The 28000-nt window shown below is 41.9% G+C and overlaps 1 protein-coding gene across 1 annotated transcript; it reads right to left on the bottom strand.

The window, feature by feature from the left end:
• Window positions 1–27890, bottom strand: LOC140070160 (embryonic protein UVS.2-like). The gene is made up of 14 exons (XM_072116497.1): window positions 27813–27890; window positions 25537–25564; window positions 24945–24995; window positions 24455–24514; window positions 23939–24073; window positions 23689–23806; window positions 22190–22368; window positions 21964–22045; window positions 21676–21803; window positions 21430–21545; window positions 20532–20757; window positions 19820–19938; window positions 19423–19633; window positions 1–107 (listed from the first exon to the last, which is right to left on the bottom strand). The coding sequence occupies exons 1-14, from the start codon at window positions 27888–27890 to the stop codon at window positions 1–3; spliced, it is 1638 nt and encodes a 545-aa protein (XP_071972598.1).
• Between the last annotated feature and the right edge of the window lie 110 nt (window positions 27891–28000).

Here is a 28000-nt window from a genome sequence, read left to right as displayed (position 1 = left end):
TTACAGTACATTGGTGGGAAGAAGTATTTGATCCCAATCCAAATTTGCTACTTTTCCCACTAACAGGGAATGGAGAGGTCTGTAATCGTTGTTGTAGATCACTTCAACTGTGAGAGACATAACATAAGAAAAATAAATCACATTGTATTGCATGAAATCAGTATTTGATCATCTACGAGCAAAAATCACACGCAATCACACTGTAACCTCTCCACCATGGGCAAAAAAAGAGCTGTCTTAGGACACCAGTGACAAATCGTAGACCTGCACAAGGCTTGGATGAGCTAAAGGATAATAGGCAAGCAGCTTGGTGAGACAACAACTGTTATACAGTTATTATGGACACAATTACACAATTATTACAAAATGGAAGAAACACTGTATGACCATCAATCGTCCAAGGTCTTGGGCTCCATGCAAGATCTCCCTCCCCCCCCCCTGGGGTCAGGAACCTGAAAGATCTAGAGAGTATCTGTATGGAGGACTAGGCCAAAATTCCCTGATGCAGTGTGTGCCAACATGGTCAAAAAATACATGAAACTTCGGACCTCTATAATTTATTTCTGTACCAAATATTACATTGTTTTTCTATGGGATCAAACACTTATTTCATGTATTAAAATGCTAATTAATTAAAATTATCAGGATTTTTTTTTTTTTTTTTAGTTTCTGTCTTACATTTGAAGTGTACCTATAATAATAATAACAGACCTCCCCATTCTTTGTAGGTGGGAAAATTAATAAAATCAGCAAGGTATAAAATACTTATTTCCTACATGGATAATGTATAAGTTATTACACCTCTAAGGGTTAAAAGGCCATAGGGGGTCTAAAATAATAATAATAATAATAATAATAATAATAATAGTTATTATTATTATTATTATTATAGTTATATAGTCTGAAATATGAAAAAATAAAATAAATAAATATTCAAGAACATCCCTTTCCTTATAAGATAAGTTAAGATACTTTATTAATCCCAGAAAGATATTTATTCAACAAATCACTTAACATTAATACAAACAGGACATAAAAGCACATAAAAATAAATAAACAGACAAACACATGAATAATAAGAGTATTTACAGTGTATAATAATTAAAATACACAATAGGAAGAAAAAAATGCATGTAAGTGATGCAATTTATTTTTTATTTTTAGCAATATAATATAATTAGAGATGGGCAAATTTATCTAAATCTGGTTTGATCCGGTTCATCGAATTTTCAGAGAAAATTAGATTTGGACAGAATCGAATCATAATGAATCACGACGTGTGACGTAACAGTACGTCACATGCCGGGTGCGGGTACATAAAGAGGGCTCACGTATAGGATAACCTAGGGTTAAAGTGTCCTAGGGAGTCTGAAAACAAGTAAAAATTAAAAATTACCCCCCTTTCCCTAGAACTGATCTAAAAATAAATTAACAGTAAAAATAATAAACACGTTAGCTATTGCAAAAAATGCCAGATTTATCTAAATAAAAAAACTTTTATTCAATGAGTTTAACCCCGTAGCAGAAAATAGGGGGTAAAAGTAAAAAATTGTACTTTTTTGTCATTTTGAAAAATATAAAAAAATTCAATAAAAAATGATCAGAATGTTGTATAGTCTTTTCAAGTACAGCAATGAAAACAACATCAAAGTCACAAAAAATGACATTACCCACAGCTCCGTACACCTAAGTATAAAAAACGTATTAGTGCCAGTAGAAGGCAAAATATTTTTTTTTGTAGAGAAGGTTTTTATTTTTGGAAATGTATAAAAACATTATATAAACTATACAAATTTGGTATCCCTAAAGCCATACAGTGAGGAACACTAACACCATACAGTGAATAATACAGACATACAGTGAGGGGCACTACCCCCATACAGTGAAGAATTCAGTCATACAGTGAGGAATATTACTCCCATAAAGTGAGGGACACAACCTCCATACAGTGAAGAACACTACCTCCATACAGTGAGGAAAACTACCGCCATACAGTGAGGGACACTACCGTCATATAGATAGGGACACTACAGCCATACATTGAGCAACACTGCCCCCCATAGAGTGAAGAATACAGCCATACAGTGAGGATCACTACTGCCATACAGGAAGGGACACTAGCCCCATTCAGTGAGGAACACTACCCCATACAGTGAGGAACATTGCGAGCATATAATGAGGAACGACACCCCATACAGTAAGGAATACTACCGCCATAAAGTGAGGGATACTACTCCCCTACAATGAGGAACACTACCTCCATACAGTGAGGAATACTACCGTCATACAGTGAAGAAAATATCTATACAAAGAGGAACACTGCTAACATACATTGAGGAATACTATTGACATACAGTGAGGAGCAATACGGCCATAAAATGAGTAACACTGCCGCCACACATTGAAGAATACAGCCATACAGAGAAGGACCCTACTGCTTTACAGAGAGGAACACTACCGCCATACAGAGAAGAATACTACCCCCATACGGTGCGGAACACTACCCCCATACGGTGCGGAACACTGCCTCCATACAGTTAAGAGAACAACTGTAAAGTGAGGAACACTGTATGCATACAGTGAGGAACATTAGGGCCATACAGTGAAAAACACGACCGTCATATAGTGAGGAACACAAACCCATACAGTAAGAAACACTACTGCCATAAAGTGAGGGATACTACTGCCATACAGTGAAGAACAATAGTGCCATGCAGCGAGGAACACTACCTCCATACAGTGAGAAATACTGCCGCCATAGAGTGAAGAAAAGATCCATACAAAGAGGAACACCATCGCCATACTGTGAAGAACACTACCGCCATACAGTGAGGAACACTTCAGCCATACAGTGACGAATACAGCCATACAGTGAGGAACACTATGGCTATATAGTGGTTAAAACTACCTCCATACAGTGAGGAACACTGCCTCCACACAGTGATGAATACAGCCATACACTGAGGAATACTACCGCCATACAGTGAGAGACACTACCCCCATATAGTGAGGAATACTACCGCCATACAGTGAGGGACACTACCTCCATACAGTGAAGAATACAGCCAAACAATGAGGAACACTACCACCATACAGTGAGGAATACTAACCCCATACGGTAAGGAATATTACTGTCATACACTGATGAACACTACCCCCATACAGTGAGAAACACTACAGCTGTACAGTGAAAAACACTACCACCATACAGTGAAGAATACAGCCATATAGTTAAGAACTAGAGATGAGCGAACATGCTCGTCCGAGCTTGATGCTCGGTCGAGCATTAGGGTACTCGAAACTGCTCGTTACTCGGACGAATACTTCGCCCGCTCGAGAAAATGGCAGCTCCCGCCGTTTTGCTTTTTGGCGGCCAGAAACAGAGCCAATCACAAGCCAGGAGACTCTGCACTCCACCCAGCATGACGTGGTACCCTTACACGTCGATAGCAGTGGTTGGCTGGCCAGATCAGGTGACCCTGGGATAGACTAGCCGCTGGCCGCGCTGCTCGGATCATTCTGTCTCTGGATGCCGCTAGGGAGAGAGCTGCTGCTGGTCAGGGAAAGCGTTAGGGTGTTCTATTAGCTTACTGTTAGGCAGGAGTGATTCTCAAAGAACCCAACAGCCCTTCTTAGGGCTACAATAACGTTCTACTTTTTTTATTTTAATTTGCATCTTTTACCATTTTGTGAGGAATTAGCAGGGGGACTTGCTACCGTTGTGTTTAGCTCTTAGTGGCACACATATCCATAGCAAAGACCGAAGTGGCAAAATTCAGTAGGGGTTGGATTTCTATTAGGCAATAACTCAGTGTCATCTCATCTGGCATAGTAGTGTGCTTCCTTTGATACTTGGCTAGAAAATAGCCATAGGAGAATACAAACAGCTTCTTGAAGCCTACAGTAGCGTTCTATATATTTGATTTCTGGTTGATCTGCTGGTGGCTGTAGTTTCTGCAGTGCATGTACTTGCCAATTCTGAGCAATTTGTAGTGAGACTTGCGACCGCTGTGTTCTGCGCTTAGTGGCGCACATATCCATAGCAAAGGCCGAAGTGGCAAAATTCAGTAGGGGTTGGATTTCTATTAGGCAATAACTCGGTGTCATCTCATCTGGCATAGTAGTGTGCTTCCTTTGATACTTGGCTAGAAAATAGCCATAGGAGAATACAAACAGCTTCTTGAAGCCTACAGTAGCGTTCTATATATTTGATTTCTGGTTGATCTGCTGGTGGCTGTAGTTTCTGCAGTGCATGTACTTGCCAATTCTGAGCAATTTGTAGTGAGACTTGCGACCGCTGTGTTCTGCGCTTAGTGGCGCACATATCCATAGCAAAGGCCGAAGTGGCAAAATTCAGTAGGGGTTGGATTTCTATTAGGCAATAACTCAGTGTCATCTCATCTGGCATAGTAGTGTGCTTCCTTTGATACTTGGCTAGAAAATAGCCATAGGAGAATACAAACAGCTTCTTGAAGCCTACAGTAGCGTTCTATATATTTGATTTCTGGTTGATCTGCTGGTGGCTGTAGTTTCTGCAGTGCATGTACTTGCCAATTCTGAGCAATTTGTAGTGAGACTTGCGACCGCTGTGTTCTGCGCTTAGTGGCGCACATATCCATAGCAAAGGCCGAAGTGGCAAAATTCAGTAGGGGTTGGATTTTTATTAGGCAATAACTCGGTGTCATCTCATCTGGCATAGTAGTGTGCTTCCTTTGATACTTGGCTAGAAAATAGCCATAGGAGAATACAAACAGCTTCTTGAAGCCTACAGTAGCGTTCTATATATTTGATTTCTGGTTGATCTGCTGGTGGCTGTAGTTTCTGCAGTGCATGTACTTGCCAATTCTGAGCAATTTGTAGTGAGACTTGCGACCGCTGTGTTCTGCGCTTAGTGGCGCACATATCCATAGCAAAGGCCGAAGTGGCAAAATTCAGTAGGGGTTGGATTTCTATTAGGCAATAACTCGGTGTCATCTCATCTGGCATAGTAGTGTGCTTCCTTTGATACTTGGCTAGAAAATAGCCATAGGAGAATACAAACAGCTTCTTGAAGCCTACAGTAGCGTTCTATATATTTGATTTCTGGTTGATCTGCTGGTGGCTGTAGTTTCTGCAGTGCATGTACTTGCCAATTCTGAGCAATTTGTAGTGAGACTTGCGACCGCTGTGTTCTGCGCTTAGTGGCGCACATATCCATAGCAAAGGCCGAAGTGGCAAAATTCAGTAGGGGTTGGATTTCTATTAGGCAATAACTCGGTGTCATCTCATCTGGCATAGTAGTGTGCTTCCTTTGATACTTGGCTAGAAAATAGCCATAGGAGAATACAAACAGCTTCTTGAAGCCTACAGTAGCGTTCTATATATTTGATTTCTGGTTGATCTGCTGGTGGCTGTAGTTTCTGCAGTGCATGTACTTGCCAATTCTGAGCAATTTGTAGTGAGACTTGCGACCGCTGTGTTCTGCGCTTAGTGGCGCACATATCCATAGCAAAGGCCGAAGTGGCAAAATTCAGTAGGGGTTGGATTTCTATTAGGCAATAACTCAGTGTCATCTCATCTGGCATAGTAGTGTGCTTCCTTTGATACTTGGCTAGAAAATAGCCATAGCAATAGGATAGGATTGTTTGGTTTTAAAAACTCAAAAAAAAACAAAAAACACAAAAAAAAAAAAAAACACAAAAAAACACAAAAAAAACCAAAAAGAAGTAAAAAAAAAAAAAAAGTTATAACTCTCATTTTAAAAATGTTTAACCCGAGGGCTAGGGGTAGAGGACGAGGGCGGGGACGTGGGCGTCCAACTACTGCAGGGGTCAGAGGCCGTGGTCCTGGGCGGGGTGAGACACCACCTGCTGATGAGGGAGCAGGGGAACGCCGCAGAGCTACACTCCCTAGGTTCATGTCTGAAGTTACTGGGACTCGTGGTAGAGCACTGTTGAGGCCAGAACAGTGCGAACAGGTGATGTCGTGGATTGCTGACAATGCTTCGAGCAATTTGTCCACCACCAGTCAGTCTTCCACGCAGTCCACCCATGTCACCGAAATCCCCACTCCTCCAGCTCCTGCACCTCAGCCTCCTCCCCCCCAGTCTGCCCCCTCCCAGGAAAATTTGGCATTTGAACCGGCATACTCTGAGGAACTGTTTTCTGGACCCTTCCCACAGTCACAAACCACTTGTCCGGTTGCTGCTGAGCAATTTTCCGATGCCCAGGTTTTCCACCAGTCACAGTCTGTGGGTGATGATGACCTTCTTGACGTAGTGGAAGTGTGTAAAGAGGTGTCCGACGATGAGGAGACACGGTTGTCAGACAGTGGGGAAGTTGTTGTCAGGGCAGGAAGTCCGAGGGGGGAGCAGACTGAGGGATCGGAGGATGATGAGGTGACAGACCCAAGCTGGGTTGAGAGGCCGGGTGAACACAGTGCTTCTGAGACGGAGGAGAGTCCTCGACCTGAACAGGTTGGAAGAGGCAGTGGTGGGGCCAGACGGAGAGGCAGGGCCAGAGCTGGTGCATCAGCGCCACTGTCAACTAGTGAAGCTCCCGTGGTGAGGGCTCTTGCGGCGAGGGCTAGATCTTCAGAAGTGTGGAGGTTCTTTAAGGAAACACCGGATGACCGACGGACTGTGGTGTGCAACATTTGCCAAACCAGGCTCAGCAGGGGTTCCACCACTACTAGCTTAACTACCACCAGTATGCGCAGGCATATGAATGCTAAGCACCCCACTCAGTGGCAACAAGCCCGTTCACCTGCGGCCGTGCACACCACTGCTCCTTCCCCTGTGTCAGCTGCTAGTCAGCCCCCTGCCCAGGACCCTGGCACAAAAACCCCATCGTCGCCTCCACGATCCTCCACAGCATCCACCAGCGTTCAGCTCTCCATACCCCAGACGCTGGAGCGGAAACGCAAATATAGTGCAACCCACCCGCACGCCCAAGCCCTTAATGTGCACATCTCCAGATTGCTTAGCCTGGAGATGCTGCCCTATAGGCTAGTAGAGACCGAGGCCTTTCGCAACCTCATGGCGGCGGCCGCCCCTCGGTATTCGGTCCCCAGCCGCCACTACTTTTCCCGATGTGCCGTCCCAGCCCTGCACCAGCACGTGTCAGACAACATCATCCGTGCCCTGACCAACGCCGTTTCTGACAAGGTCCACCTGACCACGGACACGTGGACGAGTGCTGCCGGGCAGGGCCACTTTATATCGCTGACGGCACATTGGGTTAACTTGGTGGAGGCTGGGACCGAGTCTGACCCTGGGGCTGCTCATATACTGCCGACGCCGAGGATTGCGGGGCCTACCTCGGTCCAGGTGTTTCAGGCCTACTATGCCTCCTCCTCCTCCCACCCCTCCTCCACCTCCTCCTCCGAACTACCATCCGTGGGCACGGCGCCATCAGTCGGTAGCTCTAGGCACAGCAGCAGTGCCGTCGCTAAGCGACAGCAGGCGGTGCTCAAACTGCTGAGCCTAGGCGACAAAAGGCACACCGCCCAAGAGCTATTACAGGGCATCACGGCGCAGACTGATCTGTGGCTGGCACCGCTGAACCTCAAGCCGGGAATGGTTGTGTGTGACAACGGCCGTAACCTGGTGGCGGCTCTGCAACTCGGCAGACTGACACATGTGCCATGCCTGGCCCATGTGTTAAATCTGATAGTGCAGCGTTTCCTCAAGACATACCCCAATCTGTCTGATTTGCTCACGAAGGTGCGCCGCATCTGTGCGCATTTCAGGAAGTCCAGCCCAGATGCTGCCACTCTCAGGGCAGCGCAGCGCCGCCTCCAACTGCCCGCTCACCGACTGTTGTGCGACGTGCCCACGAGGTGGAATTCAACACTGACCATGTTATCCAGAGTTTACCAGCAGCGCAGAGCGATTGTAGACTGCCAGATGTCAACTTCCACCAGAACTGGTAGTCAGGTCAGTCAGCTTCCTCAAGTCTACAATGAGGAGTGGACGTGGATGTCTGATATCTGTCAGGTGCTGAGTAACTTTGAGGAGTCAACACAGATGGTCAGTGGCGATGCCGCCATCATCAGCCTCACCATCCCGCTGCTTGGCCTGTTGAAAAACTCTCTGGTCAGCATGAAGTCGGAAGCTTTGCGCTCGTCACAAGAGACGGGGGAAGAATATTCCCTTGTTGATAGCCAAAGCACCCTGAGGTCTGTTTCTCAGCGCATATCGGAGGAGGTGGAGGTGGAGGAGGATGAGGAGGAAGAGGAGGAGAATGTTGGCGAGACACAAGAGGGGACCATTGTTGAGTCCTTCACTGTTCAGCGTGTATGGGCAGAAGAAGAGGAGTTGGAGGAGTTGGAGGAGGAGGAAATGGACAGTCAGGCCAGTGAGGGGAGTGAATTCTTACGCGTTGGTACTCTGGTGCATATGGCAGATTTCATGCTAGGCTGCCTATCCCGTGACCCTCGCGTTCAAAGAATTTATTCCAGCACCGATTACTGGGTGTTCACTCTCCTGGACCCACGGTACAAGCAAAATCTTCCCACTCTCATCCCTGGAGAGGAAAGGAGTGTGAGAATGCATGAATACCAGCAGGCCCTGGTGCACAAGCTGAAACAGTATTTCCCTTCTGACAGCGCTAGCGGCAGAGTGCGTAGTTCTGCGGGACAAGTAGCGAGGGAGAGTAGGCGAGCAGGCAGCTTGTCCAGCACTGGCAAGGGTACGCTTTACAAGGCTTTTGCCAGCTTTATGTCACCCCAGCAAGACACTGTCACCTGTCCCCAGTCTCGGCAGAGTAGGGCTGATCTTTACAGAAAGATGGTGAGGGAGTACGTAGCTGACCATACCATCGTCCTAAATGATCACACAGCTCCCTACAACTACTGGGTTTCAAAGCTGGACATGTGGCACGAACTGGCGCTGTACGCCTTGGAGGTTCTTGCCTGCCCTGCCGCTAGCGTCTTGTCCGAGCGGGTTTTCAGTGCAGCTGGTGGCATCATCACCGATAAGCGTACACGCCTGTCGACTGACAGCGCTGACAGGCTGACGCTTATTAAAATGAATAAAGGCTGGATTTCTCAGAATTTCCAATCTCCACCAGGTGAAGGAAGCTCAACCTGAATAATTGATCCACTCCTCCTCCTCCTCCTCATTTTCCTCCTTCTCCTCCTCTTTGTACAGTAAAGCAGAGGAAAATGGCTATTTTTTGACAGGGCCCACTGGCTCTTGCTATAGTACTTCATGCATTTAATTTTTCTGGAGGGCCACCTACCCGGTCCTCTGTTTGAAACAATTTTTGTGAGTGCCACATACAGGCACTCAATCTATTCCATTTTTCTGGAGGGCCACCTACCCGGTCCTCTGTTTTAAAAATTTTTTGGGACTGCCACATACAGGCACTCAATCTATTCCATTTTACTGGAGGGCCACCTACCTGCTCCTCTGGTTTGAAACATTTTTGGGACTGCCACATACAGGCACTCAATCTATTCCATTTTACTGCAGGGCCACCTACCTGCTCCTCTGGTTTGAACACTTTTTGGGACTGCCACATACAGGCACTCAATCTATTCCATTTTACTGGAGGGCCACCTACCTGCTCCTCTGGTTTGAAACATTTTTGGGACTGCCACATACAGGCACTCAATCTATTCCATTTTACTGGAGGGCCACCTACCTGCTCCTCTGGTTTGAAACATTTTTGGGACTGCCACATACAGGCACTCAATCTATTCCATTTTACTGCAGGGCCACCTACCTGCTCCTCTGGTTTGAACAATTTTTGGGACTGCCACATACAGGCACTCAATCTATTCCATTTTACTGGAGGGCCACCTACCTGCTCCTCTGGTTTGAAACATTTTTGGGACTGCCACATACAGGCACTCAATCTATTCCATTTTACTGCAGGGCCACCTACCTGCTCCTCTGGTTTGAACAATTTTTGGGACTGCCACATACAGGCACTCAATCTATTCCATTTTACTGGAGGGCCACCTACCTGCTCCTCTGGTTTGAAAAATGTTTGGGACTGCCACATACAGGCACTATCCAAATTAAATTGTCTCCATAGCAGCCTCCACACGTTGTCTCCATTGCTACCTCCAAAAGTCGTCCATATAGCTGCCTCCATACATCGTCCCTTTATCAAACGAGGTGTGTCAGGCAGAAATTTGGGTTGTTTTCATGGATTCCACATCAAAGTTGTTAACTTTGTCGCCACCCTGCTGTGTTATCCACAAAATATACTGGCAAACTTTTACCATTTAGGGATATTATTTCAGCGCTTCTTGCGCATCTGTTTACATTCCCCTCACCCGGCATATCCTAAACTTATAAGAACGCTACTACACTTGATCTTATACAAAAGGTTCTTAGAAGTGCTGTTTGGGGAGTAGCCTAGAGACAGGGGCTTGGATTGGCGAAAGCTCGCCTGGCAGCGGAGCGCCAGCTCCATGCCAAGATCCAACTAACATAGTTTTAACTGCAGCACCTTTAATCTACTACTAGTTCACTGCCTCCATACATGGTCCCCTTATCAAACGAGCTGTGTCAGGCAGAATTTTGGGTTGTTTTCATGGCTTCCATGTTAACTTTGTCGCCACCCTGCTGTGTAATCCACAAAATATACTGGCAAACTTTTATCATGTACCGATATTATTTGAGCGCTTCTTGCTCACCTCCTTTGGTTCCTCTCTGCCACCCATTGGTTTGAAGCCTGAGTCCATTTAGGGTATGTCGCCATGCCACTCTCTAGCCTTCCGCTGCTGCCGCTGCCTCTGCATGCCGTCCCCTATAGTGTCAGGGTCAATTATTGGATGTTTTAGATGCTATCTAGCTTCATTCTGTCACTCTGTCATGGCCATGCTGTTGCCCATAATTTTGGCATAATGGAGCGATTAGGCAGCCTCAGAGGCATCCATGCATGCTGCCCCTGCTGTTTCCTGTCCATTTCCGTGGTGTTTCCATCCTTTTCTGAGGTTCCCAGGTGTTTGGCCAAGCTTCCCTGTGCAGAGCCTTGGTCCCCTTGAAAAATGCTCGAGTCTCCCATTGACTTCAATGGGGTTCGTTATTCGAGACGAGCACTCGAGCATCGGGAAAAGTTCGTCTCGAATAACGAGTACCCGAGCATTTTAGTGTTCGCTCATCTCTATTAAGAACACAACCGCCATACAGTGAGGAACACTACCACCATACAATGAAGAACATTATGGCCATACAGTGTGGAACACTACATCCATGCAGTGAGGGACACTAGCGCAACACAGAGAAGAATACAGCCATGCACTGAGGAACACTATCGCCATTCATTGAGGAACACTACCCCCATACAGTGAGGAACACTAACTCCATACAGTGAAGAATACAGAAATACAGTGAGGGACACTACCGCCATACAGCGAGACACACTACCTCATTACAGTGCAGAGTACAGCCATACAGTGAGGAACACTACCGCCATACAGTGAGGAACACTACCACCTTACAGTGAGGAACACCATGGTCATACAGTGAGGGACACTACCCCCATACAGTGAGGAACACTACCACCAAACAGTGAGGAATACTTCCCCCATACGGTGAGGAATATTACCGCCATAAACTGAGGAACACTACCCTTATGGGAAACGGATTTTTTACCCTGCGGCCATTTAGCTCCCATCCTCGCACTTCTGCCACCCTGCTGACTCACGGCCACAATAGCAACTTGCTGCCTGCTTCGCTGACTGACACGCAAGCTGACACCCTCTTCTCCTGGCGATGATGATGAATTTCTTGCTTCACCAGGCTCCCAAGTGTGATCAGCTACATCATCATCGATTTGTGATTCCCTGTCACTGCTAATCTCCTCAAAGGTCTCAGTATGCACAGTCTGACTACTTGCAAGTGCAACATAACCTCTCATTCCACCCTCCACATCTCCACTTTCCCAGCAGCGGTGTCTCCCCCACCTCTTCACTGCCAAGTAGCTGCTGACTGTCCTCAAAGAATTCGTCCTCTCTGTATAGTGGCACTGAGCACGGACCATCTGGTAGATCTCTGGCTGAGGGAACTGAACAGGACTGAGGCTGGTTGAGGACAGGTGAGGGCCGCTGACCTGCTCCTGGGCCCTGTCAACTAAGGGTTGTATCTGACGAACCCATGGACTCTTGGCTGGGGTTGTCAGATGTCATTTTGGAGGAAGTGGACGACCTAGTCAACCAATCGAGAGCCTTTGGGCTGTTAATCGACACACTGCCGCTAGATTACACTGGCAGTTCTGGCCTCACAGGGTGACCCTTGCTGTAACGTCCCCTTACTATGCTGCAGACGGGCGATACGCGTGGGGCATCCGTGGGCTCTCCCCCTCATACATTATACTAGGTAATATGATGCATTTACTTTCTGTTTTATTCACTTGAATCTACTCCCTTATGTTCTCTTGGCTGCTATTACTCTGCACACAGCACTTTATTTGTGCACTATCATCTTTGTGTTTTATATTACATTGTTATAGTGAAATTGTATATAATCTTTTCTTAAGCATCATTTGAACCCCATTATTGGGATGATGTGTATATATATATCTAATTGACAGCCTTGTTCATTTTTTCTATTTTTGTTTTGTCATTTACGTGAGGAATACCTTATTAAGGAGAGTCCTTTATGTTTGTCATTCCCTTCATTGGGTTTTTAAATGTTTTTATTGTCTTGTTTATGAATTAATAAATTGATATTTTCTACACATCCGCTGTTTTTCTTCTCTGGATCTGATTAGTATATTTTGGATGTGACACCTACTCGCTTACCCTCCCCTCTTTGTTTTCTTGTTCCAGATTTCTTGATATTAACTTTAGCAACCAAAAAGAATTGAAATTTGGCGAATACAGAACCCCAAAAACTGACACCCTGGACTGTGACCAAAAATCACTCCATCAACTATGTGGATTTGACACAGATTTCTTGACATCTACAACAAAAAAAATTCAAATTTGGGAAATTCAAAACCACAAAAACTGATTTCCTGGACTTTGAGGAAAAAATCACTCCAGCAACTATTTGGATTTGACGGGTTTCTTGATATCAACTTTAGCAACAAAAAAGATCCCCCAAAAAGGTCAAACATTTCACTTTGAAAAAAGGTGTTAATGCCCAATGAACCTCACTGCCCAGCTAGTCAGCTTTTGTCCCTTGCTGCAATTGTCACTACCAAAGCCCATCCTAATGTACTCCCAAAGCGAGTGTACCAGCATTCCACCATACAGTGGTAGATACTGGTTCTCCTTAGCCCTCCTTATTATTAATCACAGGACATTATGTATTGACTTACAGAAGACATCTCTGTGCTCTTACTCCTGTCAGCAGCATTTTGGATTTTTTACAAGAGTGTCATGGGTGCTCCTGCGCCCACTAGCTCCTACTTACCCGTCTTCATTTCTGCTTCTGGCCCGGTGGTCGTGCACTCACGTCTTTGTCTCATAGCCTTAACAAAAAACCTTTTTCTGTTCCAGGACAACTTCTACATACATCGCTGGGGAACGGCAATGGGTTCCAATGTGCCCCCCATATGCAAATGCTTACATGGCTAATTTTGAAGAACAGATGATCTACCCCAATAAATTATTTCAGGATCACTGTAAAATATGGAAACGCTATATAGATTATATATTCTGCATATGGGAAGGGCCACTGGAATCACTAGAGGAATTCTTCTCATTCCTCAATTCTATCTGGGCAAAGCTACAGTTCACTATGCATCACAGCAATGAGGAGGTTAGCTTCCTTGATACAATGGTTAAAAAAGACCGCACCGGTAATGTTTGGACCGATCGTTACACCAAAACCATGGATAGAAATAACCTTCTTCTTTACACGAGCTGCCACCCTACATCGACCAAGAACTCTCTCCCCATTTCAGCGAGTAAAACGCATTGTAAGCAAGACAAACTGCCTTACAGCACTTTTAGACAACATGCAAGAACGATTTAAAGAGAGAGGCTATCCAGATTCCATTCTCAATAAAAGTAGGACTCACTCTCTCAGACCCAGAAGCTCAGAACCCAAACCACCCCGTATCCCATTCATACATCAATACCATCCATTTATGTACAGGATACACAAATCTATAAGAAAATTCTGGTCTATCCTACAAAAAGGCCACACAGCTATCAAGGAATTTGAAAACCCTTTCCTTCCCTGCTTTAAGAGACCCCCCAATCTCAAAGACAGATTGGTGAGGGCAGACATAGGATCCAACACGAGGATTCCCAGGCAGACATTCCTGAATACTAGAAGACAGGGCACCTTTCCACGTCTCCACTGTGCTCAATGCACTAATGTCTAGAAAGGAGACTCTTTCACACACCCACATACGGGTAAGCGATACCAAATTCAAGGCTACCACACCTGTGACTCTACCTATGTTATCTATCTCATAAAATGCCCTTGCGTTCTCCCCTACGTTGGGGAAACTAACCAGCACTTAGGTGACCGCATCTCAAAACATAAATCCACCATACAGACATCAAACCTCCTGTTGCCCGTCACCGCCCATTTTGCAAGTGCCGGTCATTCAGTCAATCAACCGAAATTTCAGGTGATTGAAAGCGTGGACAATGCTAGGGGTGATCGCATCACCCTACTGAAGAAGAAAGAATCCTTCTGGATTTATAGTCTACAGACTCTGGCCCCTGATGGTTTGAACAGAGACTACAACATCCAGAGCTTCGCATGAACTGAGTAACCCTTTGAATTCTCATTGGGGGTCATTTACTAAGGGCCCGATTGTCGTTTTCCCGACGTGTTACCCGAATATTTCCGATTTGCACCGATTTTCCCTGTATTGCCCTGGGTTTTTGGCGCACGCGATCGCATTGTGGCGCATCGGCGCCGGCATGCATGCGTCAGAAATCGGGGGGCGTAGCCGAACGAAAAACAGATTCGGAGAAAGCGCTGCATTTAAAAAAATGCGGGACACGCACTTACCTTCACCAGGTATAGGATCGTGAACTCCGGCGGGCCTCGGCGGACTTCAGCGAAGCGGCAACACCTGGTGGACGTCGGAGGAACTGCCTTAGTGAATCGCCGGAAGACCCGAATCAACCACAGAGAACACGCCGCTGGATCGCGAATGGACCGGGTAAGTAAATCTGCCCCATTGTCTCTTTATTTATTTTTCCAGTCTTTAATCCTTTGTCTTTTATAGTATTCCTCATTGATATGTACATAGATTATATTGATTAATCTAACCTATCACATGTTTCCTTTGCAGAAATGCTAACAGGAATCTACCCGTGGGCCATGATGGTTAATATGCAATAGAACTATAGATTTAGACAATCCCACTAACATATTATTACAGTTTGCAATATCTAAATTTCCTCCTCCTCGTTCCCACCCTAACTACTATTACAACCTTTCAGCTCTAGTACTACTTTCAACTCATTTTGCAGCCTTTCATAGTATCACACCTGTCAGACTTAGTCTGACAAGTAGCTCCCCCTCTCCCCCGGCAATTCAGGAAGTAAATTACCTGGTGGTACCACGCCATAGCAAGTCTAACCCGCTGATGTGTTCTCAGAGAAACAAGCGAAGACACCGCACCGACCCTACGACTGCCCTATCGAACTGTTACCAGGCACATCTCCTCCACGAGGATAGGTATATCCACTCACCGTAATCGAGATCACAGCAAGTTCATCCTAAATGGAGGAGAATCTGCAGAAGGGGTTCATCCACAAATCATCTACTCATGCTGGTGCAGGATTCTTCTACATTGCTAAGATGGCTCCCTTCGTCCTTGCATTGATTACCACGGTCTCAATGAAAAACCGCTATCCCCTGCTTCTGATCAAAGAACTTTTTGACTGCCAGCAGGGTTCCAAGTTTTTCACAATGCTGGATCTGCAAGGGGCCTAAAACCTCATCCGTATCTGTGAATGCGGTGAATGGATGACTGTCTTCAATACTAGTGACGGACAATTTGAGCATCTTGTCATGCCTTTGCCCCAGCAGTGTTCCAGGAATTTGTCAATGATATTTTTAGAGACCTGCTCTACACTTGTTTCATTGTCTACCCAGACAATATCCTGGTGTTCTCATCTGATCTGGAGTCTCATTAGGTCCACGTATGTCATGTCCTCCGATGCCTAAGGGGCCCAACATCTCTATGCCAAACTCGATAAATCAGTCAGAGTATAGTTACACCACGCTCCAAATGTAAAGTGATGTTTGAAAGACAATGAAGAGAAATGCTGTTCCCCAGTGAGATAGTCAGAAGGACAGCAAAGTTGCTGCTAGTTCTGGTTCAAAGGCACAGAGTCCTTAGAGGAACAAATAATAACATAGGGTCTAGAAATACCAGAATAATCTTTGCGCGCTACTTAATGTCATATAGAAAGTGGGTAGTAACAAGAAAATACATATGTATTCAATTAGACATTTATTTCACATATATGTTGACAAGGGACAACATGTTTCGGGGATGTATTACCCCCTTCATCAGGTCAAATAAAGGACCAATCTATAGGTCCACTCCATAATTCAATAATCATTACAAAGCATGTAGAGAATCTACTTGGCCCCATTCATACTACCAAAAATGTAGGACAAGTCCAGTTTTTTATAGAATTGCACCATGTGAAAGCGATGCTTGGGGAGTGCTCACTGTACCTCCCTTCTATTCCCAGCTCTATGCTATTCCCGGAATCCGGTCCAGGTGAGCTCATGGCTGTGTAAATGAAGCTTTAGTCCTTTGCCAAGGAGCAATTTTTGTCTGAGGCACTAATCAATGGACTTATCTGACATGTGCAGTTCAGTCCAGGGATCAAAGGTTTTTTCCGGAAAAGCTTCCAAAAACAGGGAGAGTTTCTCAAACCGAACTCACTCAAGGACAACTAGCCTTAATCCCTTAATACCACTGCCATTTTTCGTTTGTGTGCTTTCATAAAATATTCCATGTTGTGTCTTGGGAAGCTGGACATGTGTCATTTTTACTTGGGCTTTGTTTTTACAATATTCACCCTGCACTCCAAATGACACCACAAATGTATTCTTTGGGTTGGTATGATCCCAGAAATACCAATAAATTTATATAGATTTTATCATGTTTTAATAGATTTTAAATTAAACTAGAACCTTTTATACATAAAAACCTAGATTTTGCCCTATTCTGACACTTTTTATATTTTGGTGTACGGAGCAGTGTAAGATACAATTTTTTGGTGGACAAGATGATATTCTCTATGCACCTATTTGGGGGAATGTACAACCTTTTGATGAATTTTTATTCAAAAAAATGTGTGGTGCTAATTGGTGAAAAAGTGGCTATTCTGACATTTAGATGCTATTTCTCATTTCAGGAAAACAATTTTTATATTTTGATAGGTGGACATTTTTGGACGTGATGATACCAAACATGTTTATGATTTTGCTAAATGTCACTTCTAGGGAAAGGAGGGTGATTTGAGCTTCATTTTTAAACTTTAAACATTTTTTTTTACTTTTTTTTTAGAAATTTCTACTTTTTTTAACTAAAAAAAAATAGCATGTCACGGGTCGGCCGCGGGTGCATGGAGAGGGCTCACGCGCTGAGCCCTCTCCATAGCCGGTAAGTCTTTGCTGCATATTGCAGCAAAGGCTTACCGGTAACACCCGCGATCGGTGCTAGCACCGATCGCGGGTGTTTTCACCTCGATCGCCGCCGGCAATGCTGCCGGCGGCTTCAAAAGGATGGCGGCGCGTGGGCGCTGCCATCTTTTCGAGAATCGCCGCTCCCCGTGACGTCATCGGGGAGCGGCGATCCATCGCCATGGTAACCTCGGGTCTCGCGAAGACCCGAGGCTACTTCGGGTTAACCCATGCATTACAATGTGCTATTAGCACATTGTAATGTATGAGTAGTAAAATCAACATATACTACCATACTGTGGTATGGCAGTATATGATAGGATCGTGCAGACCCCCTAGGGTTAAAGTACCCTAGGGAGTCTGAAAAGTACTAAAAATAAAAATAAAAAAAAGTTAAAAAAAAAAAAAATTATAATAAAAAAGCCTAAAAACTCAAATCACCCCCCTTTCCCTAGAACTGATATAAATATAAATAAACAGTAAAAATCATAAACACATTAGGTATCACCGCGTCCGAAAATGCCCGATCTATCAAAATATAATAAGGGTTTTTCACTGCGTTTAATCCCGTAACGAAAAATCGCGCCCAAAGTCGAAAATGGCACTTTTTTGTCATTTAAAAAAATTAAAAAATTCTATAAAAAGTGATCACAAGGTCGAACAGTCCTAAAATTGATAACATTGTAAACGTCATCAAAATCCGCAAAAAATACACCACCCACAGCTCAGTACACCAAAGTATAAAAAAGTTATTAGCGCCAGAAGATGGCAAAATCCCATAAAAAATTTTTGTACAGGAGGTTTTAATTTTTTTAAATGTATGAAAACATTATAAAACCTATACAAATTTGGTATCCCCGTAATCAAACCGACCCAAAGAATAAAGTAGACCTGTCATTTGGGGCGCACAGTGAAATACGTAAGATCCAAGCCCACAAGAAGGTGGCACAAATGCGTTTTTTTTACCAATTTCACTGCATTTGGAATTTTTTTCCCGCTTCCTAGTACACGGCATGGAATATTCAATACAATCTCTATGAAGTGCAATTTGTTACGCAGAAAATAAGCCGTCACACAGCTCTGTACATGGAAAAATAAAAAAGTAATGGATTTTTGATCATGGGGAGTAAAAAATGAAAATGAAAAAACAAAAAAGGGCCAGTTCCTGAAAGGGTTAATTTTAGACCCCCTAGGGTACTTGAACCTTATTTTATCAAAAGCAATGAGCCTGGACCAGGCCCTTATATCACACATTAATGCCTTACTAGCATTTACATGGCAGGCATTATCACACACCCTCCCATTATCACACACAGATATTCATGCTTTGAAAATGATTTCAGACTGAACATATCATAGATCATGCAAAAAGAAACTTTATTGAATTACTTTTTATCGACAAGACAAGCGAGAAGGGGGCAAGAGAAAAGTAATAATTTCTTAATTGGTATATTTCTATTAAGATTTGATTCCGTGAAAGAGAGTCAGTAGCGTAACAATGATGTTTCTTCAGTTTCCTTGTAAAATCTTTTTTTAGATCAAATCCTCATGAATTATGTTACTGTCCGATGCACGGCTTTTATACTGTGAAGAAATACACAGACAGATATACAGTATTAGACACTCTTATCATTCTGAATCTACACAATTTAAGACATGTTATTTTTTTATGACAATCTGGTGAAAACTAAAAGTTTTTGTTTTACTGCTAAGGAAAAAATAAAATATATGGCTCTGGGAGATTTATTATAGGATATTTTTGGTATTTTTGTTCATAAAAATCTCTATACAAAGTGATGACAAGCTAAAAAACTGCATGTAGATGACCGTATCTGAGGAATATGGGACAGATCTGTAATACTCACCAAATGTATAGGACGCTTTAAATCCTTTATACTCTTCAGCCTTATCACTAGCAAATCTCAGCACCATGTTATTCCCAAGAGAGGTCAAGACTGGGAACCTTTCATTACCACATGCTGGACCATATTCAATGATGCCATCGGTGACCTCTACCCTGTCGTATTGGCACCATCGACCATCTTCTAGCTCAAGATCAGTAATGGCCAACTGGACCTGTAAAGATCAGAAAGGAACAATGTAATGTGATCATAATATAATTGTCATCTAGTGTAAAGGATAAGACTATAACATGTGAATAATTCATGAGCTCACTGTACATTATTATACAGTGTTAATTTAGGGAAGTATATCAGTATATTCTATATTTCTAGAACATAAATCTATTAAAGAAAACTTTACCTTCTTTCCAACAGGAGCTGTAATATTGTAGATGCAATCCAAGTTTGGTGGGTAGTTTTTGGGATGTCCGGGACTGGTGAAGACTCTGTTTGGTGTATAAAAGGTTCCTCCACATCTCACTAAGGGGAATACAATTTATTGTTATAATGTTTGTACAAAAAGTGTATCTATAATTATATTTTGTGATTTGTATGCCATAGTTCCACAATCATATATTGTAGTCTATGGAAGGTCCCAAGTGTGTGATCATCATGCCTACAAGCCTTCCTAAGCCTCCCAGCTGCCATAACTTTAACTCACTTTGCCTAGTACTACTGTTTATCAAAATGTATAAACCCATTTACTAAGCTTAAGTACAACATTAAAAAAAACAAAAAACATTTGGCCTAATCATGGTCCATTTTGGGAATCCAACACTGTGGGGCAGATTTATCAAGTTGTCTGAAAGTCAGAATATTTCTAGTTACCCATGGCAACCAATCACAGCTCAGCTTTCATTTTACCAGTGCTCATGAATATTTTAAAAGGAGGCTGTGTATGGTTGCCATGGGAAACTCTTAATATTCTGACTTTCAGATAGCTTGATAAATCTGCCCCTATGAGTTTAATGCCTAAAATAGAAGGGCTTTTGGATTAGCATGTTGTAACATTGTAATTGGTAAAGCAAAAATAAAGCAAAAATGTTTTTGAGAATGTGAATGTAGGACTATACCCGAGCTGTATGAAGCTTTGAAGCCGACCCCAGCAACACTGCTATCACTGGAGAACTCCACCAGTAATTGGTTAGTAGTTCCAACAATCGGAGGTATCTGTCCAGTTCCACAGGTTTTGTCCAGCAACACAGGAGATCTCTTAGAGGGACCATCATAGATCTTCACGTAGTCTGATTTACAATTAGGAGATGACTGGAGATCAAAGGCATCAAAGTTCAATGAAACCTGGAAACAAATAGATATGAACTCAAATTAATGAACAATAGTGTTAAAAAATGTCCTAAAGTCTATACTCTCCTTGTTGCTGCCTAGATCTACTTTTCAGTTTCTGTCTTTACTTATGATCTGCCGGGGAGACAAAAGAGCCAGTCAGCCAGCCATCAGAGTTCACAGTCCGATTTGTAATCACATCTCGCCTTCTCTTCCAGGCAGATTGTAATTTTCAAAAAGAATGTCGGCTTTCAGATAACAGTCACATGTAAACATGGAGTACCTGGAAACCGGAGGAAACCCACGCAAACATGGAGAGAACATACAAACTCTTTGCAGATGTTGACCTGGGTGGGATTCGAACCCAGGACCCCAGTGCTGCAAGGCAGATGTGCTACTCACTCAGCCACCGTGTCGCCCAATTAAAGAGAAGGATTATCCTTCTATGGACATTATACTACTATTGCAGCCTAAAAGAAAAGACAGTAGGGGGCAAGCACACAGGGAATGAACAGAACTATGTGACTTGGTGTCTTTTTTGCCATTGCATCTTTTTTCCTTCTTTCATCCCTACGACATATTGTCTGTAATATCACCGCATATATGTATTTTGTTTTTTAAAAAATCTTTATTTCTGAGAGATAATTTTGGTTCTATGTGACAGGTCATGCTTCTTAAGTACTGTACCTGTCCTGATGGTGTTCTGATCAGCCAAACACAGTTGGCACCATGGGGGTAGGCTGATGGGTAATTGGCTGAGGTCAGAATTCCACTGTCCTTATTATGTAACGTGGCACAGACATCTAAAAGAGAAAAAAGTAATTCATGTTATTGATTGGATGATAACATAACATGTATAACATCTCTATTGGTCCATTATGATTCACAGATTACAGAGTGAAACGTTTTGGATTTGAAAATTGTAGAACTTACTGCATTGGTACAATCGATTGATTTTAGCAACATCCAGAACACTTATACCATCACGTTGTCCAATTCGGACATTTGGGTTTCGTTTGGGTACAATGGTGAGTTGTCCTGAAGTGTTAGAGAATGCCCAACTGGGAGATACCGGAAAGAGAGGAACAAGATTGAAACATGAAATTGTGAGATTATTATCCATCATATGAGAAAATATTTCATGTCATTATAATAATAACAATTCTTACATTTATAATAATTACATGTTATCATTAATAAAGAAAGAAATTGTGGTTTTACCTTTCATAATGCATCACGGATTCAAAGTCATACTCCAGGCCAAGATTATTGGTGTTGACTTTTCCAAATTGTGACCAATCACCTATACAACGATATAACTGTATTAGTCTAGTAATTGGGATGTGTCACTCGTTTTAATTGTTGTCTCTTATAATATATTTTTAATGATAAAAACATCAAATATAAGAGATAATATATAGGATTATATTTTCTGTAAGTTCCTTACCTGGGGAAATATACTGGTAGTTGATGGTGACATAATTATCCCGGTCGCTCCTCCTATGTTCATGGTTGAATCCCAGCACATGGTTTAGCTCATGTTGTACAGTTCCTCTATACATACAACCTGCAGTATCTAGTCCAACCCACTGACTTCCTCCTATTCGCCCAACATATGAGTAACACCTGAATAGATATGAAAATGTTTTATTTTTATATTTGGTGAGATGATTCTCAAAGTATAAGCAAAAAGAAAGACATATTGTAGAAGTAACAGAAAATTTAATTCTTTTCCCGTTTTTTGCCATGCATAGATAATCGTATAAGTCAACAAATCATCTATTGTGTATGATAATGTTTTAGTTTTCAATCAGCAGCTAATGTTGTAGGAAAAAATTGGAATTGTTGGACGTCAAAGGAAACGTGTTACCTCTTTTTACCCCATTTAGTTACCCCGCCCATTCCCCCTCCAGTGGGGTATAAAATATTCCAGCTAGAATTCCCTCTTTTATATATAATTTATCTGCAATAAAAAAAATTCCAAGATAAGGTGAGCAGAGTCATATTGTGCCTGCCGTGAGTCAGTTTTAGACTCTATGGGGGGTTTAACTTTTTTTCTTATATTTTGGGAGGTCTTCATTATTAGCAGGGATAACTTTTTTTTACTTTATTTTTTATTTCAGCTACAAATCATCTTAAAGTTACATATTTAACATAAATCTACTATTATCAACAATGTACTGTAAAATATTATAGTAATTAATTATAGTTGTACAATCTTAATTAATAATATGTTTTATGTTGTAAAAGCTTTTTTCTTTTCCTATTTTCCAGTAATCTCCTCCCACTAGGGGAGTGTAACTTTAGATGTCGATAACATCAGGTCTATAGCACCACAAAACATTTTACATCATATTAAAAACTAAAAAGAGAATGTGCATTTGGGTCCAAAATATAACAATCTTTACATCAAGAGTTACCAATCTCTATAAACCATATATAAAGATGTGTATTAAAAAGAAACCTCTTCCTATTACAACAAGCAGTGAATATAATGGGGCACATTTACTTACATTGCTGCTGGAGTTCAAAGAAAATACATTGTTCGACGATAATGCACCGTGCCACGATTTATTTAAATCGTGACCCGAAGACATGAAAGTGTTGCTTCCCTCTTTAGATCCAACATCTTTTAGGTCATCATCTTTTTAGCGGTGTATCTTAGTGCATGGACTTGTGACACAATTTGAAAGTTAAATCCCGTGCTCCGTCTGAATCAGTCGGACAATGCGATGACACGCCCCCCAATTTGTGTAGCATGGAAGCCGGCACACAGGGTCACATGTGCCACAATCCCAGAACATACACTTCTTAAATACATGTGCAAACCGTTTTAGCCCCAAAACGGTGCACATTCCGATAAAAGTGAGCGTGCAACCCTTAGTAAATGTGCCCCAATGTACTTTATATACAGAAAAGATAGATTATATAAATAGATAAACCTACCCCTGTCTGGACACAATGTTGAGGTAGTCTTTCTCTGTTGTTCGATTTACAAATCTAACACAGGTGAGCGTCTCATATTCATCCATGGCAGTCTGAAACACTTTGAGATGAGAATCACCTGGAGGTAAGAAGAATATGTATATATATATATATATATATATATATGTATATATATATATATATGAAGGATGGAAATATATACAATAAACAATTTCCCGTTATGTTTGAAATAAATCAGAAAATAACTGACCATAATCAGAGGAGAGGTTGTAGGGTACATAGACTAGCCCGTCTGCAGATTTGGTCCAAAAGCACTGTGTACAGTCACTAGCACTGCGTCCACTTTTTATCAGTATGTCTCCATCGTGTACAGGCTTAGAAATACCTAAAGGCAAAATATAAGAACAATACTGATATCACTATATAAGTATACATTAGTGTCCACCAACCTCCTTGTTGACATTTCTGGCTGGGCTAAGAATGTTTGCAGTCATGTGACTTCCGTCGAAATTCAGTGGTTACAGAAGCAGAAAAGTTACGAAACATTGAAATTTATTTTGGCCAAAGCCAATGTCACATGACCGCCAACACCACCAGCTCATAGTATTGATAAGGAGACAAGAGACAAAGTAACTGAGATAAGACTTTCTTTATTACCCCCTCTTCTCGAATCCTAGAAGCTTTTCCATTTTTTTACAAGAATTATTTAGTTTAGACTTTCTATCATCTTATCATCAGTTTACTTCTACTGTACAAGAGTTGTTACCTTTATTGGCCGCTGCTATTTTGCTGAAGGTTCCCACAAGTTCTTCTCCATCTTTCACATCTGTAATTTGTACAATTACATATATAGTGAGATTATTATTGATTAAATATTGATCTTTAGTAAATAAAAGAACGTGTAAAATAATATTCTTAGCTGTAACTCTACCAATAACTAAAATAGCAATATTTAACAGATTTATTGTTAATCTTTACTTTATCAATATAATAAAAACATTAATATATTTAATCTTTATTTTTGAACAACAATTCATTACTAATAAAATTTGGGACATCAAAAAAATAAAAACCAGATGGTCAGAAAATTTAGAAAATATCTATCCTGTCACATGGAAAACAAAGCTGGCAGGGCAATAAAAGGGTTTACGGCTTTGGAAAGTAGATTATAAAAAGCCAAAAATTAAGTGTTAAGTCTAAAAACTATTTGTGGTGAAATATGTCATCTCTATGTATGAAATAGGGTAAATACTTACTTGTGTTAGGATTGGAATTGGTATATTTCTTAATCTCATCTAATATTTTTTCTGTTAAAATTAAGGAAAATTGGATTCATGATTAAAACATTTAATGGAAGGGAAGCACGTTCTAATGACTAGCATTAATCAGTTAGATCAAATATGATTTTTATAAAATGTTAGAATAGTAAATATTTTCTAAATTAATAAAATATTACTGATTAAGCTACTGAATGTGTTATTCATAGAATCTTAGGAACAAATAACTCCACCATGTTCCCAATGTAGTATTTCGGATTATATATACAATAAAACAATGGGCCTGCTAGATCTTCATAACTATTGTTATCCCTTACTACATCAAAGGATGAAAATATTGGGATCTTCTTCCTAATTAAGTGTGATTTTATTTAGTTTAGGTTCATCAAAAATTTTGAGACCATTAGACTAGGGTTAATATATCAACACAATCTCAAGCTTAAGATAATCTTTTGTAAGTTATAGGGGGAATGCATTACAATTAGTGCTTAGTATAACAGTACACCAGGAAACCAGAACTGAATTTGGCATGCCACTATAAAATGTACCTAAATACAGAAAGAGTACTTACCATTATCACCAAAATCATGTACAGGCAGCTGTGGGAAGAAGAAGATTTGTAATTATTCACATTATTCCTTTATAAGAGATTCATGGAGCTTTTTTGTTCTGTAAAGTATGTGTATTATAATCCACATCTGCAAAGTTTCGATTATCTATGAATAATAATAATAATATAATAATCTTTATTTATATAGCGCCATCAAATTCCGTAGCACTTTACAAATCATAGGGGACATATACAACTATATTACAATACAAAGAACAAACAGTCATATGGAACAATAGGAGTGAGGGCCCTGCTCACAAGAGCTTACAGACTATGAGGATGAGGGGGTGACACAAGAGGTTGTATAATGGTCCAGCCATTCTTTATAAGGGAACAATATAAAATAATTTAATAAATAATTTACTAAACAACGATGTTGCTGCTTGAACCAGCCATCAGCCGCCATCTTATTTACAGGGTCCTAGGTGAAAAAGACTGCAGAGAAGCCTAGAGCTTGATATATATCAGCTGTTTGCCAGATAACAGATGGGAGATAGGACATAGGATGGATTAGTAAAGGGAGAGTTGACATTTCAAGCAGTTAGCGAGTGTGATAGGCTTGCCTAAAGAGGTGGGTTTTAAGAGCACGTTTGAAGCTTTGGAGGGTGGGTATTAGTCTCAGAGTCTGGGGAAGGGCATTCCAGAGAATTGGTGCAACTCGGGAGAAGTCCTGGATACGTGCATGGGAGGTTCGAATTAAGGTAGAGATTAATCTAATGTCACTGGCAGATTGAAGAGCACGGGAAGGGCGATAGACTGAGATGAGAGAAGAGAGATAGGGAGGTGCAGCATTATTCAGAGCTTTGTGGATGAGGGTTATTATTTTAAAGTGAATACAAAAGGAGACAGGTAGCCAGTGCAGTGATTGGCACAAACTGGAGGCATCCGTGTAGCGTTTGGCCTGAAAGACGAGCCTGGCTGCTGCATTAAGAATGGATTAAAGAGGAGAGAGTTTAGAGAGTGGAAGACCGATTAGTTGGGAGTTACAGTAGTCTAGTCGAGAGTGAATAAGTGCAACAATTAGCATTTTAGAAGTTTCAAATGTCAGAAACGGCCAGATTCTGGAGATGTTTCTGAGATGCATATGGCAAGAGCGAGCAAGAGATTGAATATATGGTAAAAAGGAGAGGTCAGAGTCCAGCACAACCCCAAGACAGCGGCCTGCTGCCCCGGTGCTATAGTGATCCCACAGACCGAGATGGCGAGGTCAGGGTTGGTTTGGTTAGTAGATGGTGGAAAGACAAGAAGTTCAGTCTTAGAAAGATTAAGTTTCAAGAAGAGAGAGGACATGATGTTAGAGACAGCAGAGAGACAGTCACTAGTGTTCTGGATTAAGGCAGGGGTGATGTTACGTGCAGAAGTATATAGCTGGGTGTCATCAGCATAAAGATGGTACTGGAAACCAAATCTGCTGATGGTTTGTCCAATGGGGGCAGTATAGAGGGAGAAGAGAAGAGGACCTAGGACTGAGCCCTGAGGAACCCCGACACTGAGAGGGAGATGAGAGACACTGAAAGTGCGGTCAGAGAGATAGGAAGAAAACCAAGAGAGTGCAGTGTCCTTTAGGCCAATGGAGTGAAGCATCCTAAGGAGCAGCTGGTGGTCCACAGTATTGAACGCTGCCGATAGATCCAGAAGGATGAGCAGAGAATAGTCACCTATGAATCTTTTGTCAAGCATGAAAGATACTTGGAGAATCCAAACATTGCAGATGTTATGCTCAGATGAATTTAAAAATCAACTTTTTTTTTACTTTATTGGATACTGTGACCTCTTTGTATTGATTGGTTTTAGGTGGATTCGAATGCCAGGATCGCCAGCTACGAGCATCAACTACATAAGTATTTCCATTGGAAAGTGGGGGTTGCTGTCTTCCTTCTTTTGTGTAATATCTGACTTCCGGTTACACAAAGTTCCAAGTGATAAAAGGCTTCCCCCGTATAAAATACGGTCAGCCAGTCAGTAACTATCTCCGACTCTGGATCAGCCAAGTACAGAGATAATAAACTATAAACTGCTGCTTTGTTTAGTTATTTGTAATGAAAGTAATAGGTAAAGATTTTGGCATAACTAGAGAAATTGATCTGAAATAGCAGCAAAAAAATGTAAACCATTAAAAAAATTGAAATACAGAGAAACGGATGAAAAAATGGATGCAGAAGTATAGTAATACAGACATACGAGTAAAAAATGGATGCAGTAGTATAGTAATACAGACATACGAGTAAGTATATTACCTGTTGTGATGGGAATAGAGGGACACCTACTACCTGATCTGCTACGAACATTAGGAGAAGGAGGTAAATTTTGCCCATGATGATAAGATTTCTCTCTACTGTTCAAAGAATTTGTCTCTCTGTTGAGAGGAATACTAATCTTTCCGTCAGATCTGCCTTATATACATGTAAGAGATGGAAATCCATCC

This window comes from Engystomops pustulosus, chromosome 7 (genome assembly GCF_040894005.1).
Source record: "Engystomops pustulosus chromosome 7, aEngPut4.maternal, whole genome shotgun sequence".
Lineage (NCBI taxonomy): Eukaryota > Metazoa > Chordata > Amphibia > Anura > Leptodactylidae > Engystomops > Engystomops pustulosus.
The sequence above is the reverse complement of the archived record's forward strand: the minus strand, read 5'-3'. Positions and strand labels throughout refer to the sequence as shown.

What these genes read in the sequence shown, in the direction of transcription:
- LOC140070160 (XM_072116497.1), bottom strand. Translation starts at nt 27,890, where the DNA reads ATGGGCAAAATTTACCTCCTTCTCCTAATGTTCGTAGCAGATCAGGTA. An exon ending in CAATTCCAATCCTAACACAA is followed by an intron (nt 24,515 to 24,944) that starts GTAAGTATTTAC and finishes TACAAATTACAG; the next exon opens with ATGTGAAAGATGGAGAAGAA. An exon ending in CAATCGATTGTACCAATGCA is followed by an intron (nt 21,546 to 21,675) that starts GTAAGTTCTACA and finishes TTTCTCTTTTAG; the next exon opens with ATGTCTGTGCCACGTTACAT.